At 46.2% G+C, this 18,135-nt stretch overlaps 2 protein-coding genes across 8 annotated transcripts in view; one reads left to right on the plus strand and one right to left on the minus strand.

Moving 5' to 3' along the window:
* Positions 1 to 462: 462 nt before the first annotated feature.
* Positions 463 to 840, minus strand: LOC118929699 (putative uncharacterized protein MGC13053). Its single transcript, XM_036920057.2, has one exon. The coding sequence runs from the start codon at positions 838 to 840 to the stop codon at positions 463 to 465; it is 378 nt and encodes a 125-aa protein (XP_036775952.1).
* Positions 841 to 2,225: 1,385 nt separating this feature from the next.
* Positions 2,226 to 18,135, plus strand: part of KMT2A (lysine methyltransferase 2A) — a 68,800-nt gene continuing 52,890 nt past the window's right edge. For 4 of the 7 annotated variants that reach the window (XM_057490669.1, XM_057490674.1, XM_057490671.1 and 1 more), the window contains exons 1-2: positions 2,226 to 2,700; positions 4,826 to 4,924. In XM_057490669.1, the coding sequence (XP_057346652.1) occupies positions 2,260 to 2,700; positions 4,826 to 4,924 (540 nt within the window). In that variant the 5' untranslated portion in view covers positions 2,226 to 2,259. The remainder of the gene's footprint in view (positions 2,701 to 4,825; positions 4,925 to 18,135) is intronic. The other 3 variants (XM_057490672.1, XM_057490673.1, XM_057490675.1) reach the window with 2 other exon arrangements.

The raw sequence follows: 18,135 nt of genomic DNA on the forward strand, positions 1-18,135 counted from the left end.
AGCTGGGGACTTCACGCAGTCTTCACAGGCTTTCTGTGCCCGCTGCCTCCACCCGACCTGCCGACTTCCCACCGTGCCAAATGAAGTGCGCTTGAAGTGAGGACGCTGCTCAGAACCTAGCCGACTTACGATTTCTCAGGAGTAGAGGACGGGAAGAAATCCTACTGACTCAGTTATATAAGGCGTGTCACTCAGTTCTCTGCCTATTACCTCTGCAGACCGTTATGCATATTAAAGATGGGGGGGGCAAATACAAAAGAAAATAAACGAGAGTGAGAGAGGGAACAAATCAGGATGCTTGAGGGAATCCACGTGGTCGCCAATCTGTAACTGATCAGAGCAGCTACACTGAAGCAAACCCCCAGCACCTAACGTTAAATATATTGCAATGGAGAAACCGTCCACAATGGGGTGTCTATGTCCCTAGAAGAGTCCCGGGGCTGCCGTTTACGGACTCTCCCGCTACTCCCACCCTTTTGCACCTAGTAAACCACCCGATGTAACAACGCAATCTGGTGGTGTGTGCTTCGTGTGAGTGTGCAAACCATCTGGGCTCCATTCTGCGCGGTTGGAACGACGATCGATCCGGGACGAGTTGGGGGAGTTGCAGCTTGCCTGTGTCTTCTCTCCTTCTCGGCTCCCTTCTGGCCCCCATCTCATCATTCGCTCTGCACAAACGTTTCGCCGGCGGAGGGACATGGGTTTCAGCACCAGGAGGCCGTGGACCTTCTCTGGAGGCGCGCAGTGCACCCTCCACAGGGCCAGACTGATTGCAACCTGCTCACCACGACCCTCCCCCTCCTTCCCAAATCCGTCGCCCCAGGCTGTAATATTGTACATGCAAAGCGCTGTACCCGTGCGGGAGTCCAGGAAGGCTGCGTGACCTTCCAGCGAACTCCACGTCGGCTCGGGGGATGCAAGCTGCGTATCGATCCTCCTGCCTCAGCCAACGCAAGTTCCCCCGGTACAAACCCCTCCCTCCGCTGCTTTCCCAGCCTTGCAGACTTCTAACGCCCAGCCTGAGGCGCCCTCCTCTCTTTCCCCGCAGTAAAGTAAACCCGGTGAATCTCCATCCCCCGCCCTGTCCCTCCTCCTTTCTTCCTCCTCCCCGCCAGCCTCCTAACCCCGCGCAGAGCTCGCCGCCGGCGGGCCCCTTCCACCCAGTGTATCATAATGCCCAGCGCTCCTCTCCTCCCCCTCTCTTAATCAGAAACGTGCTCGCGAGCCCCCTCCCTCTGCATGCATACATTAGGGTCTGCTTTGCATGCAGCGGCAGGCCGAGAACTGAGGAAGAAGAGGCGGGGGCGCTTTTGCCCGCCTCTTCCCTCCAGGCCCCGTTAGCCAGCCAGCTTCAGCTTCGTTCTAACACCGCCTGCCTAGCGGAGCACGCCGTGGCCCCGGTGCCCGGGCTGGAGAAACACAACCCAGCTCCCCGCGGAAGGGTACGAAAGCTAGCGGACCCTCAGCCCCGAGAGCGTGGCAGGGCGAGGAGGTGGCGGGAGACCTGCCACTCGGTGTGTGCGACGCGGAGACAGCTCCAGCATGAAAATGGGAGGGGCTCTTTATTTTTTAAAGCGCGCTCATTGAGAGCCTTTCATTTTGCATATGTAAACTGGGCGACGCTTCCGTTCTGCAGGCAGTACAATAATGGCTCTTTTATTCTAGAAGCGTTAATTCGCGCTAACCCATCTAGTATCCGCGCCTCGAGGCAGAGAAGGCTCACTCGCCCCGACCCGGCAGCCGCCTTACACTGGAAGCGGCTCTCCCGGGCGGTTCGAGTCCCAGCGCTTCCCGGGAACGAGCGTAAGCGGCCTCGCGGCTCCCGAGGCTGCGGGCGGCCCGGCTCCCTCCGCCCCCAGCCTTCCCCGGCGCCCGCCCCCTCCCTTTCCCCCGGAACCCGCGCTCCGCGTCGGGCTCCCGGGCCTCCTCCGCCTCCTCTTCCCCGGCCCGGCCGCTCCCGGAGGGCGGGGCATGCAGTTATCCAGGTTGCGGGGCGGGCAGGCGGGCGGGCGGCGGCGGCCCGGGCCTCGGGATGAGCGGCCGCGGCCGGGCGTGGCGGCGAGGCCCGGGCCCGGCATGCAGGTTGCAGGGCGGGCGGGCGCCGCCCGGCGCTCTGCGTAACGGCCGGCGGGGTGCGGGCCGCTGAGCGGCGCCGAGCGCGCTAGGCAGGTTCCGGGGCCCTCGGCCCCCCCCCCTCCGCCTCCCCGCCCCCCTGTGTTGTCGCCTCTCCCTCTCGCTGCTTCACTTCACGGGGCGAACATGGCGCACAGCTGTCGGTGGCGCTTCCCCGCCCGACCCGGGACCACCGGGGGAGGCGGCGGCGGGGGGCGCCGGGGCCTGGGGGGCGCCCCGCGGCAACGCGTCCCGGCCCTGCTGCTGCCCCCCGGGCCCCCGGTCGGCGGCAGCGGCCCCGGGGCGCCCCCCTCCCCCCCGGCTGTGGCGGCCGCGGCGGCGGCGGCGGCGGCGGCGGGAAGCGGCGGGGCTGGGGTTCCAGGGGGAGCGGCCGCCGCCTCAGCAGCCTCCTCGTCGTCCGCCTCGTCTTCGTCTTCGTCATCGTCTTCAGCCTCCTCCGGGCCGGCCCTGCTCCGGGTGGGCCCGGGCTTCGACGCGGCGCTGCAGGTCTCGGCCGCCATCGGCACCAACCTGCGCCGGTTCCGGGCCGTGTTTGGGGAGAGCGGCGGGGGAGGCGGCAGCGGAGAGGTAAGGGGGCGAGGAACCCCCCAGGCCCGGGGTCTCGACCCTCTGCGGAGCCCCCTCCCCTCCCCCATCCAGGATTGTGGAGCATCCCGATTCTGGGACCATCTCGGGGTCCTTGACCCGGGGCAAATGGCCCGCCTATCTGGGACCCCCATACGCGGGTGCAGACCCCAGGCGCCCCCACACCGGGGTTTGGGCCCCTCTGGCTAAGGGCGTTTGTCCCCGCCCCCCGCCCCCGCCCTCCTTCCCCTGACCCTTCCCCAAATCCCTTGGCACGGACCCCTCGCCGGGGTTTCCCATCCCGGGACTGAACCCCTCCTCCCTTTCACAGATTACCTCATCCGAGCAAGATTCCTCCCCCCTCCCTCCTAGAGACCTGATCCCGCCACATCCCCGCCTCCCTCTCTGGGCAGATGTTGTACTCCTGGGGCAGTTTTCCTCCTGGGCATCCCTCTGGTGATGGCCTCATCCGGGGCCACGATCTTCCCCTACCCTTGGGGACCGATGTCCCTTCCAGCACCTTGCTTCCGAAAACCTGATGAACCCACGCCCGGTCCCGGGCCAGGTCCCTGCACTACCAGCCACTCCCCCTTCCTCCACCTCCACCCCCTACCCCCCGCTCCCCACCCCAAGCAGAGAGAGCCTCCCGCATCGCACCCTACTTCTCCCAGGAAAAATCTGCTCCCCTCTCCGATTGCCACCCTTCACCCCCCCCCCCCGGAGGTAACGGTGAACTCCCCGCGCAGCGGCCTGTCTCCCCCGTCTCACGGGGCTGCAGTTCCCAGCCTGCTGGTAGTGGGGACTTACTGGACCTTCACTCCTGCCTTTCCCTCCTTCAGAATGAAGGGTTAGTGGCATCTTGAAGGGGAGGACAGTCCGCTGTCCCCCAGGCTCAGAGAAGAGCAGCCTCCCACCATTCCCCCTGCGGAGGGGGCAGGCTCCCCCTTCAGCTCTGGGGAGGGGGCCCTGTGAGGGGAGGTGTCTGGGGTGGGTGGGGGGACTGGGCAGCATCCTCCCGGGGGAAGCAGCTGCTCTCCTACCCCACCCACCGCGCCGGGGAGCACGCAGTCCCAGCCCTAGCTCCCTCCCGCCCTTCTCCTTCCCTCCGTCATTTCATTATTGATCCACCTTTTCCTAGGCCGATCCTGGGGCTTGGAAGGGGTGGGAGAAGCAGGGTTGGGGTGGGGAGAGTAGATAAGGGTTCCGCTTCAGGTCTACTTCAGTGTGGTGGTGGTGGTGGTTGGTTTTGGTTGGGAGAAAGAGGAGGGTAAGGAAGCAAAGTTATTCCTTAGCAGGAGGAGTTTGGGTTATCTCCGACTCTTACGGGGGGTCGGGGTGGGGGGCAACCCAAGGTGGATGAAGGGTCAAGGGCTTTGGCCCTTCCCCGTTAGTGCTGGGACCAAAACAGGGATGCTTTGATAAGCATTATTCAGCCCCCTTCAGCAAAAAAGGAAAGTTGTCCTGCCTGGGAAGGGAAGTTGAGTTCAGGTTCAGCCAGTGGCGTTGCGCGTTTGTTTTCCATTGGACGCAGAAGGGGGAGTTTGAATTGCAGGGGAGGAGGGAGAGAGGGATGGGGGCATGCTTGGAGGAGGAAGAGCAGCTGCTAGGGGCTGAAGCAAGGGGGGTAGGGGGTTGCTGCTCTGGAGCGCTCTTGATTGAAACAGAAAGGGAAAGATAACAACCAGCCGTTTCCTGCGTGCACTGCCGTTAGTCCTGGGCAAACCCCTTGTCCCCTACTGTGCCCCGCCCCCCGTTAGGTGTATACGGAAAGGTCCTGGGCAGAAGGGGAGGAAGGAGATCCCAGGGACCCCTGCCCCTCCTTTTCAGGAGCTGGCGTTTTTTAGTTGTTAGTCTTCTGCCTCCTTTTTTAAAAATCGTCTGTAAGGCAGCCTGATCAGGAGACTGACAACAACCCGCCTTCTGACAAGCCGGGAGGACATGATGGGGGCGTGTTCCTTGCTCTCTAGCTAGCTGCCGCGGCCCTCTTCCCTGCCTCTCTCTGCTCTATCTCCACCTCCTTTTCCCAGCCTTTGGAAGGCAGCTGCAGGCAGCAGGGTTGTTTGAGACTATTTATTGGTTGCTGTAGATTATTATTTTTTTTTGAAAGGCCAATTCTGTATTTTTTAAGCTAACAACACAGATCCCATGTAGTTGGAGAACCAAAGGCCTCATACATGACAAAAAGACTGAACCGTTCAGGTTACTTGCATGGAGTTGGTGCTTAAATGTGAGTTGATTTTGCTTTTTTAAAAGATACAGCAGCAAAAAAAAAAAAAAAAGAAAGAAAAAGAAACAAATAGACTTACTGAGATTTCATTTACCTGCCTATTTTCAAAATTGAGACTTGCCTGGTAATATGTAGAATTTGAGCCCCATGTATATTTGAGTATGATAAGAAAGTCTCTATTAGGAGAAGTTAGTCTATTTTAAGGGGATCCTGAGTAGCATTTTCTTCTTGTTTAGCATGCTTATATATTCAGTATTGAAGGACCACATGTTCACTTTCCAAATGTTATCACATTCAAAAGCAAAGTTACATGCTGACAGTTTCCAATCATAGCTTTTCAAGAGACTGGTTAGAAAGTGAGCCACCTGGATTCAGGGACCTAATGTCTGGGCACCAGAATATTTTATCTGTTAGTCTTTGACAAGTCACCTTTAAAGTTTTAATCAGGTGCTAACATTTTCTTATCCACTGGCATTATTTTGCTTAGTAGTAGCATGTAGTGCAAAACCTGTGAAGGAATTACAGTTATTTCAAATAAGGTCATTATTAATAAGTTTCTTCTCCTTAAAGAGTTTTGCCTGAAAAGTAGTTGCTACTTCATTATGAGAAGAGTGGTTGACTCCTTGCATTAAACTTCAGTATTTTTTTTTCTGAATTGGGCTTGAATGAGCTGTTGTTGCATTGGTAAGCTTTTCAAGTGGTAGTTTGAGGCAGTTTCGTATGGGTAGATGTTATGGGTTGATTAGTGCTAACCCATAGTATGGTTTCCTCCTAAGCAATAGTGATCACATCCTCTGACCTGGTAGTTTTTAGTGTAGAACTCGAGCATTTTGTTATAGAGTCTTACAAATCAATGATGAAGTTTCAGAAGAGAGGTTTAAGGTTCCCCTGGACTGATACAGGGTTCTAAAGACTGTGTTTCCATATTCACTCACAGATCTGTTTGGAGTCTTGTCTGGATTCATGAAGAAATGGTTTTGTGACTCAGAGTGATTCTAGCCTCTTTAAATTTTGATTTGCTTAAAGTGGGTTATGACTATAACTTGTCCTTAACAAAATGTAAGTCAGTACTTAGAGAACTAGTAAGTTAAGGTGGTTGAGAGGCGACAGAACTTCCAGATCTCTTCCCTGTGTAAACTCCTTTGGCCGTAGGAGACTTGTCCTTCCCTCTGCCACAGGTGCCTGACTTCCCTTGTATTGAACATTGAATACTTCTCTGGGTAACGGCTATACTTAAGAATTCTTCACAACTGAATGCTAGCAAAGTGGGATTAATTTTTAAAATATACAGGGGTTGCTGTTCTCCTTGGTCTGTCTGTATGACAATTAGGAAGTAGAATTAAAGTTCTGTTTTACTGAGCACCACAAGAAGTGATAGAGGACTGCTTTTTCGCCTCCCCTTTCCCCTCCATAGTGTCAGTGTTCCCCTTCCCTGAGGATTGTCTCAGGTATTGTTAATGCTATTATACTTTGCCATCTAAATAAACATAGTATAGCATCCTGTCTGTTGACTAGAATTTGGGTTGTTTTTAATATAAACTACAGAAGTGGCTCATTTATCAGCAACTAGTCTTTGTTAATTTAATAATCCAGTTACCTCCTTTACCACCTCACCAAATGTTAAATCCTGATCACAACATGGCACACTTTAATTCGGAATAGATTGAAACTAAATTACAACGTTGGTATGTATTTGTTTTCATTTGACCTGGCAGGTTGGTTTAGGTGGACAGAGGTAAGCTCTTGCATGGGGCCTAGAAAAGGTGATGGATGGTACTTCAGCTTGAAATGTGGTTGGAGAGTGTGGTGATTTTTTCTGGATGTTCACTGGCATATGTACCAGAAGAAGGAGTTGTTCTTCATTGCTTTCACAGCTAGTCCTGAGCTTGGCAGAAGGAAACAAAGTGGAGAAGCAGTAGCCTCAGAGTAGGGAGCCGTGGACGGGCTGTCCTTGACTCATCTCTTTCACTGACAGGTTCTGGGACCTTGGGCGATGCACGTCTATACCTTTAAATTTCTCATCTGTAACATGAAAAGGTTGGGCTACATATTAGTTCATGAATCTTTCCTGCTCCATTATTCTGATTCCTTTCTGTTCTATTAGCATTTTGGTCAGGTTGGAACTAATTCTGACATTATTTAAAGAGTCAGTCACTGGGCCTGTTTGATGATTTTTCCTCTCAGATTGTACATTTGCCCATTTAATTGGCATTATTATCAGAAAGAGAGATCTCAACTTAGTGGGAAAGTTTTCATTATACGGACCAAGTAGAAGCATGTAACTGTACGGAAAACATTCTTTGCTGAAGGTGACCGATTTCATTTGAAAGGAAAATGAAGACCAGATTTTAAAGACAACTCACTGTCTGGTGTTCAGAGACCCTCTTGTTAGGCTGCTTTCCATGTTTTCACTGTCGTAGGTTCCTGATTGTCCCTTTGGGAGGTTATTTTTCAGTCTGGATGTTGGACTCCTTTAGGTATGTGAGCTCTTAAAAGAAAAATCCAGTGCACTAATGTGTTTGTGGGTCCAAAACGATGATGCCTGTGTCGCAGAGGGCAGGCGTGAATGTGCTCTGCAGCGTAGGACTTCACCTTGTAGTGAGCAGCAGAAATACAGTGTTCAGAACTTTTCTTACTGGAAACATACAATGTGTCCCCTTTTTTCCCTCCATTTAATTATCTTCAGGCTCATGCTCATGTAAGAAGTCATTGTTCACAAAGCAGTGATGTATCTCATTGAAGCTGAAAGTTCGAGAACACACTGCCATCGTGACTTGGTCGCCTACCTTTGCTCACCTGGGAGCTGTCATTCCATAGAGCAGTGGTGCCGACTCAGTACCTGTCGCATTCCCTGCCCTGTGGCTAGAGGGGGTGGCAACCCGTGCCAGGCCTGCTCTGAGGCATGTCAGACTGCATGCTTTCTCGCTCTTGGAGACTTACTGAGTTTTAATTGTAGGTCTACTAATTGAGATGTCTTTGTGCCTGCCCACATTCCACTAGTGTTGGCACACAACTTCAGCTTCCTTCTAGCCCTTCACTGAAGGCCTTCAGTCTGGCCTTTTGTGAATCTCTCTCTTTCCATTCTTCCTCTGCCCAGGCGGGGAGAGCCCAGTGTCATAGACCTTTGAGAAAGGAGGAGGCTTTGTGAGTGTCACTATTTGGGGAGGATTTTATTCTAGGGATTGCTGGGATGGGACCTTCTGTGTTTACATACTTTATTTTCAGGGATTAAGAAAGGTTAAATTACTAATGAGCCTGACATGAGGTACCTACATTTTTAATCAGATTCTTAACCCCGTAGGCACTAGTAGGGGGAGAGGAAGCCAAAGAGTTCACTGTTAACAAATCTTTCTTTGGGTCTTAACCCAGATTGGTTTAAAGACTGATAAATAACGTCTTACCATGGAGTAAATCACAGATTTGTGATTTTGTGGACTGGTAGCTTGTAAAGACAACCAGATGAAATTATTGATCGCTTCTAAATTGTATCAGATTTTAAAAGTTTGATTGGAAGTTAAAACTTTGAAATCTTAATTAACTTTTTTGATTAGAAAAAACTTCAGGTGTTTCTAGAAATTATTCAGCTAATTGAGAATAGTTTTGTAGGCCCCAGTGTTTCTTGAGAAGTTCTGGAATTGGATAGGTTTCTAGAATAGTTTCAGAATAAGGTAAAAAAATTTTTCTGGAAAAGGTAGTTTCACTTTAGTTTCCACAATATTAGTGCTCAGAATACAGCATCTCCTTTAGTGGATCCCCATATGGCATACTAGAGGAAATGCAGTCTTTATTGAGAAAAAGGAATCTTAAATCCTTCACCTGGACCCAGATGGTTTCATTGATCACATCAACATGAGGCAGGCGGACAAAGGGCTACTTTTGTTACTGTCAAGTCATTGGTTGTGAAGAAGACCTGAAAGAAGGAAGTACAGGATCTTTATGGCAGGCATTCAAGAAAGCTGGAGGCCTGCGCCTTCTACCTGAGTGGGTGGTTTTATGGCCTGACTCTCTAATTGCTGGCATTTATGGCAGTGTGGATGCTACTGGCCCTGTGGCTGAGGTGGATTATGTTGGGAATAGGGAGAGAAAAGGGGTCCTTTTGTTAGCCTTTTCATTTGCCCCCTCAATAAGGTCTCTGAGAAAGCCCTGAGGAAATACACAGACACTAGACTGAGGCAATGACATCCCATAAAGTGGTTCTTTATGTTTTTAAAAAGGATGAACTGCTTTTCTTGACCTATCCAAAGAAATCCATACCACCACTGTTAAATATTTCAGTGAGCTTTGTACCTTGTCAGGTTACGCACCAGGGGAAGCCGGCCATGAAGCTGTAGCCACTGCCAGGCGTTTACTCTCAAAGACTGAGGCATTTCAAAGAATTTTGTTGTGTGATTTCTAGTTGTTCTGGGTGATCTAAGTCCCCTGGTAGGATTAGTTCAAAACTTTTTAGAGGCCAAATTTGGCTTAACTTTTCAGATATCAAATATACTACCCTGATGAGTTTTAATTTTAAGGAAACAGTTAAAGATATGAATTGTGGAATTAGTTGGCAGTTTTCTGTGCTGTGTATGAAAATTCCCCTTTCTCTGAAATGAGTGGTTATTTTTCTATTTGACAAATAGGCTGAAGGGATTTCCCCAGATCTTACCTTTTATTGTCACTACAGCAATGCCTTCTGTGGTACCAGTGGGGTAGGATCTGTTCCACTGGTGCTTGTTTCTGGAGTTGGAGTTTCTTCCATATATTTTGTCTGTTTTCTTGCATTTCTGCTTTGTGTTAGAAAGCAGCAAAACTGCTTTCTAACATGCAAACTGAGTTAGAGAGATCCATCCCTTACAATCTATGTCTGCTGAAGTCGTGTCGGTTCATTCTCAGTTTACAACATCGGAGTAATTGGGGCTTTTTGTCTTGAATTAGAAGAGGAATATTACCTGTGAGAAGTGTTTGTGAGAACTTTTTTTCATTACACTCTCTTTTATATTACCTCAGTTCTAAAAACTGGGAAGAAGTTCATCACAAATATCTGTAGTAAATATCTACACCCAGAGGAGTAAATATTTACACATGCCTATATTGGGCTTCTATCCATGCATGATTATTGGTGGAGTTTTAGCTCAAACACGAACATCCAGCATTGTCCCTAGATTATTACCTTTAATGATAAGCAGTAAAACCATGTGGGTAACATCTCTTTAAGCTTAGTTAACGAGGAAATCCTTTTGTAATCTCTCAGGCTAGGATTTTTTATTTGTGCATGTATAAATACCTTTACAAAGGAGGGGGAGAATCTCGTTATCTATTCTGTAATAGTGTGGGATAGTATAGCATAGTAATTAAGAGCTGTTAAGACTATGGGCTCTAGATTTAGACTGCCTGGGTTCAAATCTTGGCTCCATCATTTATTAGCCGAATGACCTTGGGAAATTTTCTTAACCGCTCTATGCTTCAGTTTCTTCATTGGTAAATTAGTGGTCATCATGCTTCTTAAGATTATTGTGAGGCTTAATTGAAATTATGCATGCAAATGCTTAGCAGTTTGCCTGGTACATTGGAATCCCTAATTATTTTTAGGACTCCGAGATTGAAAAGACACAAGTGCTATACTTTTTTTCTTCCCACCAAGATAAAATGTTTTTTATTACGTTGAGGTGTGCATGTATATATGTGCTCATGTACACCTATTTGAGTGCTGGGATCTTGCCTTTATAGTGTTCCTGACTTGGGTCTAGGTGTCAAGTTCATCAGTCAGCTGGGTGGAACCGAACTGAAGGCCAGCCACACATCTTGGTAACAATGGGTCCCCTTGGTGTCCAACTCGAACACAATTAGAGATAAGGCAAGAAAGGAGGAAAAAGAACAAGACAGTAAAAAGGCAGGTAGGATACCAAGGAGTACAGTGTGGCCGTGAGTTTGCGTAGTCACCAGACCAAGGAAGTTACGTTGGGGTTGCTACTCTTGGTCTTTATGACTAGTGTTCCTTACTTTAATATGAGTTCTTGGTCACCCACCCCCTACAGCAACTCTGAGGCTCTTCAGGGTTCTTGACCCCCAGCTTCAGATCCATTAGTCTGTACTTGGTAACTGTTTGACATTTGTTCTCAAGTTGCAGCTTGGAGAGAGTTAAGTGTTGGTCTGCAGAGATGGATGCAATTAATAATTTAATTATAAAAGAAATACTAAGTTGTAGGTTACAGTTCAGGGGGTTGAAACTTAACTTGAGTAATAAAAGTAACCACCAGTAGAATAGTGGGAAACAGATCAAAGTTTTGGGATAACTAGTAGAGGTAGTATGCTTAAGGAAGAAAAATAGAGTTTTGCTGTCTCTCTCTTAAAAGAAGCGTTTGCTAGAATACCTAGTACAGCATCTTTGATAGGTGAAGAAACTGAGGCACAGACAAGTTACATAGTTTTCCTTAAGTCATATGGCTAATAAGCGGCAGAGCTAGAACTCAGGTCCAAACCTGTATGTGTTTGGAAGCTCATTCACGCTCTCTGCACTGGGCCGTCTTCAACCCCTTTCCCTTCCCACCCCATCCAGTCCATTTCTGAGGCTTGTCCCTGATACTGTTGTAGTGTTTCTTTAATCTCACCCTGCTTTTGTTTTACTGTCCTGCTTTAAGTTCCGTTACCATTGTGATGGCCACCGTGATCTCCTAACCTGTCCCTCTGCCTTTTCACTGTATTTGGTGTTCAGAGTAGTTTTCCTAATACAGATGTGACGGTGTCTCTTTATTCCTAAAACCCTTTGCCTTCTTGCTGAATAAAAATAAGACAAAATTTTCAGCCCTTCATAATCTAGCTGGCCTACATTTCTACAGTTTGAACATTATGTCTAGACCACACATTCTCACTCATGTGCTTTGACCATATTGAATGCCAGTCCATTAGATGTTCTCCACAGTCTGTGTGTACCTGCCTTTCTTTATACTTGTGTTAAAGCCTCTCCTTTGCCTTAAAGTCTTTCCCATCTTAACCTACCTTCAAGCTCAGTCATCTTTTGAATGGCTCAGCTTGGATCCCCAGATGGCAACTCCTCCATGAACCTTTCACAGATACCAATACTAGTTGAAGCTCAACTTCTCCTTTTTTTGTTGTACTTCCTACCTACCCTTAAAGAATTTACTTCAGGATACCTTGTCATAAATAAACTTTTGATTGTGTCTGTCTTTCCCCCGTTGGACTGTGATTTCCTTAAGGCATGGACTGTTTCTAAGTCATCATTTATGTTTGATGTTTATAGTGGTGACTTTTCATATAGAATGTGATCACTGAATGTTCGCTGATTGAAAATTTGATATACATACAACTTTTAGGAATACTTTGCAAGGACATATTATATAAACTATTGTACAAGACTGTTAGGATTTTGTTGAGTAACTTTCTAAAAACAGTAGACTTAAGTATGGTAGAGGAAAGTCTACGAGCCATCAAAGAACATTTGTGGAAGTCCTGATTGGGGTTTTTAAAGTGCTGCTGAGGTAGCCTGATGGGCCAGCATCGCCTTTTATGTAGGTATTATGAGCTGTCTAAGTACCACGAGCACTGATCATCCCCTTACTTGAGTGTTGTTTCCATTTCTAGGTTCCTCAACTTAGAAGGGATGAGGAGACCTTGGAGACGGTTCTGAGGAGACTCAAAAGATGATTATATGATTGGAAGTCAGTCCTATGAGGAAAGGTTGGGAGAATGAAAGGTTAACAGGCAACTTAATAACTCTTCAAAAAACATGAATGGATCCATTATTAGGAATGGTAACCAGCTATTTCCCAGCTCCACGGATACTAGATCAAGAGAAAAATAGCTTTAAACTGAAGCAAGGGCTAGTTGCATAAAGAACTTGTTGCTAATGATGGTTGTCATTAACATTGATGGTAAAAAGGTTACCAAAATAATTTTATGATCTCCTGAGGTGAATTTTTAAGGTACAGCTGCCTATATATGTATAAAATGAGCTCTCAAACTATCTTCTCATTCTGTGAATCAGTAAGTATATATATGTATATTTTTATTCAGATCCTAGAAGGCATGGATCATGTTTTATACTTTTTAATATTCCCCAAGGGGTCCTAGCACCTCACTGGCTCCTAAGAAGTATTTGACTTGAATTGTCAATTTATGGAAATAATTAACTTTCAGTAGTAAGCTCCAGAGAAATGTCTTTAAGAAATGATTTTATAGTGGTATTGTAGGAGAAGAAGAATTTAATAAATGAAGCTGAGAGGGGAATCTTAAATGTCAAGAGAGACCAGGGAAAACAGTAGGTGTAGTCTCAACATAGGAAACAAGTAGTTATTGTAGCTTTTATGTTCCATTTTCAGTTGTAAAGAGATGTGCTTCAAATATCCCTTGTTAGGTCATCACTGCCTGTGGACGTGTTACAACAAGTGCTTTATAAATCCTCCCCAATCTAATAGAAATTTGCTTCATGTGAATGAGGATTACAAAGGCATCTGACCCTTGGCTTTTGAGGCCATGTGGAGAGTTTATAGCACTCAGAATGAAACCTTTTTAGATACGTTGGGTTGCAGAAAGCATTTCCTGTACAGTCAGAATGAAAACTGTGAATTGGGATTATTCGTGTAGATTACCAAAAGTCGAGGCAGAGCTGATATTAACGCCAGCTCATTTTCATACCAACTCTTAGTTCCAAAACCTTGATTGGGTTGTTGAAGCTTTAGGACTTCGGAATTTGGTATTGGAACTGTATGAATTCCTTGTAGGTGAATTTATCCTAGGTTTATTTAAGGTTATTTACCTATAATGAATATTTTCTAAGTTTCATGTAGTAAATGCTGTCCACTCTTAACCAGACAATCTCATAAAATGACTGGCATTCAAAGGTGAAGCTGGATTGTTGCAGGAATCCTACCAGGGCAGCAAAGTGAAGAGCAGTTTGATTCCCTAATTGTAAAACTGGGTGTCATTTGAGAAACTCTGGGAATTGGAAGTATGAGATTCATACTTTAATTTGCTATAACTTTTAATCACCAGGCATACAGGTATAAATTCAGAAAGCAAGAGATTATAAGGCAAAGAATAATTCTAATGATTCTTTATTCTACTTGAGAGACTCTAGTGTTGGAGTAATAAAAAAAATACTGAGAGGCTTTTTTTAATAGGTTAATGCCGCATAATGTAGGCTTCTCCCAGTGTGATGGCAAACTTCCAGATATGACGTGGTGGTCAAAAGAGAGTCATTTGGTTTTTAAGATATTAAGTACACAGAACTTCCCAACTCATATATTGAACATTAATTCCTAAAAAATATGTCAAAATTGTGTTGGCTGACTCAGTAGCTCTGATGTTTTTTGCCAAGGGGAATGTTCACTCTTGCCATCTAACCTTTCATGTTGCTCCTTCAGAAAGCTGACTTTATGGAGAGAGAACCCTATTTGCCTTTACAGAGAAGGAAGTTGTGAATTCCTCACTGTTCCTTTAGTTGCTATTGGTCACTCAACAGCGCATCTTCCCAGAAGGAAAGTTGCACCCTGACATTTGCGCCAAAATAACAAGGTGGAAGGAAAAAAAATTGAAATTTTATAGTAGAAACTTGTAACTGAATGAGCATAATAGCTCAAAATGAAATTAACTACTTAACGTTGGCATATGGGAAACCTCTTATAATAAAAAGAACCATCTCTGAAAACAATGTTGGTGTTTGTTTAATTTGTCCAGCCTGTTCAAATGGATCTGGTCACTTGGTGGTAGTTTCCTATTAACAGGGAAGAATAAATCCTGTGATTGTGTTGATGAACTTAGTTTCTGCAGTGTATCTTTTACATGAGCTTATTTCTTCTGCTTCAGCAAGCAGATAAACCAGTTGAGACTTGGAATCTAGGAGTCTGGAAATACACCTTTCTTAATTTTTTTTGTTATGTTTGGTTTTGGTTTTTAAGATCTTGTAGAGTAATTTGGGGCATTGCCAAGATTCTGTATAGTTTTACTTACCCTCTGATGTCGTGCGTTCATTGTGCTGTTTTTTGTTTTGTTTTTTGAAGGCAAACGAACTATTTTCTGACTACCTCTTTTTCTGAAGCAGGATGGGTGGAGGTCACCTGTCTCATGAGCTTAGCTGTCCTGAGGATCTTGGCTTCTGACGTTCTTGTTGACATGTAGTGAGGATGGGAGGGACCTACATCTTGCTGCTTTCTCCAGTTACAAAGTGTGTAGCATTTGTGTTTCTTAGGTGATAACTGCTAAGTAGAAATGAATTAAATACTTGGAAATGGATTTCATTCTTGTGTGGGTGAAAATTTTACCAGCTATTGAAGAACGGCATCTTGTCTTTGCACACTTTCATCCTTGGTGACTGTGCGTTAACATTTCTCATTATCAGGCAGAGATCATATTTAAAAGTTTAAATCTCTTCCTGTTGTGCATTCAAACAACCATTATTCTCTGTTATGCACCAATGACCAGAATCTGGCCTCGGCCCTGCTCCTGCCAATCTATTGACAAGAGACTGTGATGTCAGTTCCGTAACTGCATATGTTTCTTGACTGGTTGCATTGCAGAAGTCATCTTGGCTTAAGAAGTCTGTCCCTGAGTCTGTGGATTGGACTGTGCTTGCATATTAAAGTACATATACTTTCCCCTTCTTTATAGATTCAACAGCATTATTGTTACAAGCCACTGTTTGGAAATGATTTGCAGGCATCAGTCTATTTTCTTCTACTATAAATGATGAAAAAATGCGTGCACAGAAGCTCATCTTCCCCCTAAGTGGCACTCTTAAATAAGGCACTAAACAAAGCTAGAAATGGACAAAGATTGGAAAATCAAATTCTTTTTCAAAGGACATCCTTTGTGTACCAGGAAGGTGGTGATCAAGTACTGAGGCATTCATGTTGAGCAAGTCCTTCCCTCATGGAACTTACTATCCTTTCTCTCTTTCTCTTTACTGAGCTCAGCTTAAAATACAGCATGCATTATAAGGACTAAAATTACGGCACTTTGCAGGATGCTTTGGAAATTCGTAATTTGAAGGTCGAACCTCTTAAAACTTAATACTAACAGAATTGTTCTTGAGAGCAATTCAAGTAATATTCTTCATTTACTGATTCACTGATTCTGAAATATTCCCAAGTTATTCAATAGCTTCTCCCTTCCTGTTAAAAGGGAACTTACGTACCACCACATCCTCTACTGCCTTCTATAATCAGAGAAGTACCGCTCTGCTAATGCGCTCTGGGTTCCATCCCCTCTCATCCACTCCTGCGTTGGCAATTTCTCTCTCACAACTGTATTGGTCTCATCAACATAAGAAATTGTCTGAATATAATCCTTTTAAAAAGCCCTTGACCCCATGTCCTCCCTACCCAATTCTTGGCTCCTTTTCAGAGTAAAACTCATGGGATGTGCTTTATGTAGTTGCCCCCTCCACTCTTTATCACCTCTCATTCCCCCCTACCCACTGCCACTGGGCTTTCCTCCCTAGGACTCTGCTGAGATAGCTCACACCCAAGGCCTCAAGGCCCCCTCTCGCAGGGCTGAAAGGTTTCTCCATCTTCATGCTGTTAAACCTTGGGGCAGTATTTGAACCAGCTGAGCACCCCCTTCTTGAAACAGTTGACCTGGGTTCTGTCACGCTATGCTCATCTGCTTCCTTGAACTCACTTCTTTTTAATTTTCAGTATTCTGTACGGCTTTCCTCTTCCACTCAACTCTCTGATTGTTGGAGCCACCTAGCAGTCTGCTCTGGCCACCTTCTCTGCCTTCACTCTCCCTAGGTGACCTCACCCAGGCCTCATCCGTGCACCAAGGGCTTCTAAAGCTTTGTCTCTAACCTTGACTACTTCTTGGAGTCCCAGAAGTATAATCCTTGGACTATAACCAAATGTCTGTAATAATAGCAGGAGTGGTGAGCATTTGTTGAATGTTTCCTATGGGCCAGGCAGTATTTTTAGTACTTCGCATGCATTGTCTCACCTCATCTTGGCCACCCTCTGAGGTAGCCACTGCCGTTCCCAGGCAAGGAGGCAGGTGTGCACTGAAGCACTTGGGTATATGATAGGTGTCTCAGGTGCAGCATGTCCAGAAAGTCTTGATTTTCTCCTTGTTTTGGAATGACTGCCATTTACCCAATTGCTCAGGATTAAAATTCAAGAGTTATCCTTGTTCCTCTTTTTTATTCATATCTCAGCTAACCCATCAGTATATTCTGTCTGCACTACCTCCAAAACCTTAAATCCAACTTCCTCTCATCAATTCTACCACCAAAACCCCAGATTTATCCATTAGAACCTTTTGGCTGAACTACTCTGACATCTTGCACTCTTATATCACTAAGGTTCATTTTTTGTACAGAAACCATGTATTCCAAGTGTAAATCCATCACATCTTATTATTCCCTCTTTAAATCCTCGGAGCCTCTTCCTTTACCCCCTTCCCCACCACTGCAAGAATAAATCCAAATTCCTTGCTCTGGCCAACAAAGCCGTACGTGATCTGGCCTCTGGTCAGGTCTCTGGCACCATCTCCTCTCATTCTCATTCTGCTACAGAGCCACGCTGGCCTCTTCATCTGTCATACATGCCATGCCGGTTGCTGTCATTGGGCCTTTGCACTAACTGTCCAGCTAGAGTACTGTTCCAGCTAGATATTTATGTGTCTGTCTATTTCTCATCTGTTAGGTCTAAACCAGGGTTCAGCAAGTTTTTTCTGCAAAGGGCCAGATGGTCTCTGTTGGAACGACTCGGCTCTGTTGCCGTACAAAGCAGCTATAGACAATACATGAGTGAATGAGTGTGGCTGTGTTCCAATAAAACTTTATTTATGTACACTGAAACTTGAATTTCATATAATTGTCATGTGCACGAAATATTTTCCTTTTGTTTTTTTTTCAACCCTTTAAAAATGTTAAAAGCCATTCTTAGGTTAGTTCATGGACTGAATAAAAACAGGTGGCAGGCTGATACGGCCTGTGGCCTGTAGTTTGCCCATCCTTGGTAAACTGTCACCTCAAAGAAGCCCTTCCTGACCATTCTGGTGATGACCCCCAGAGCTAGCCCCCATCAGTCTTTCTGCCCTAGTTTCTTTGTGGCGTACATTATTTTCTGTCCCTGCCAGGTTGTAGCCTCTTGGGTAGGGAGTTTTGTCAGTTCTTCACTTATGTATCTTTAGAGTCTAAAACGGTGCCTGGTGGTGCTCAGTAAAAAACTGCTGGGTGGCTAAGTGGCAGTCACATTTGAACTATGGCTGTAGACTACCATCTG

The sequence above is a fragment of the Manis pentadactyla genome, chromosome 13 (genome assembly GCF_030020395.1).
Source record: "Manis pentadactyla isolate mManPen7 chromosome 13, mManPen7.hap1, whole genome shotgun sequence".
Taxonomy (NCBI): Eukaryota; Metazoa; Chordata; class Mammalia; order Pholidota; family Manidae; genus Manis; species Manis pentadactyla.

What these genes read in the sequence shown, in the direction of transcription:
- LOC118929699 (XM_036920057.2), bottom strand. Translation starts at nt 840, where the DNA reads ATGTACAATATTACAGCCTGGGGCGACGGATTTGGGAAGGAGGGGGAG.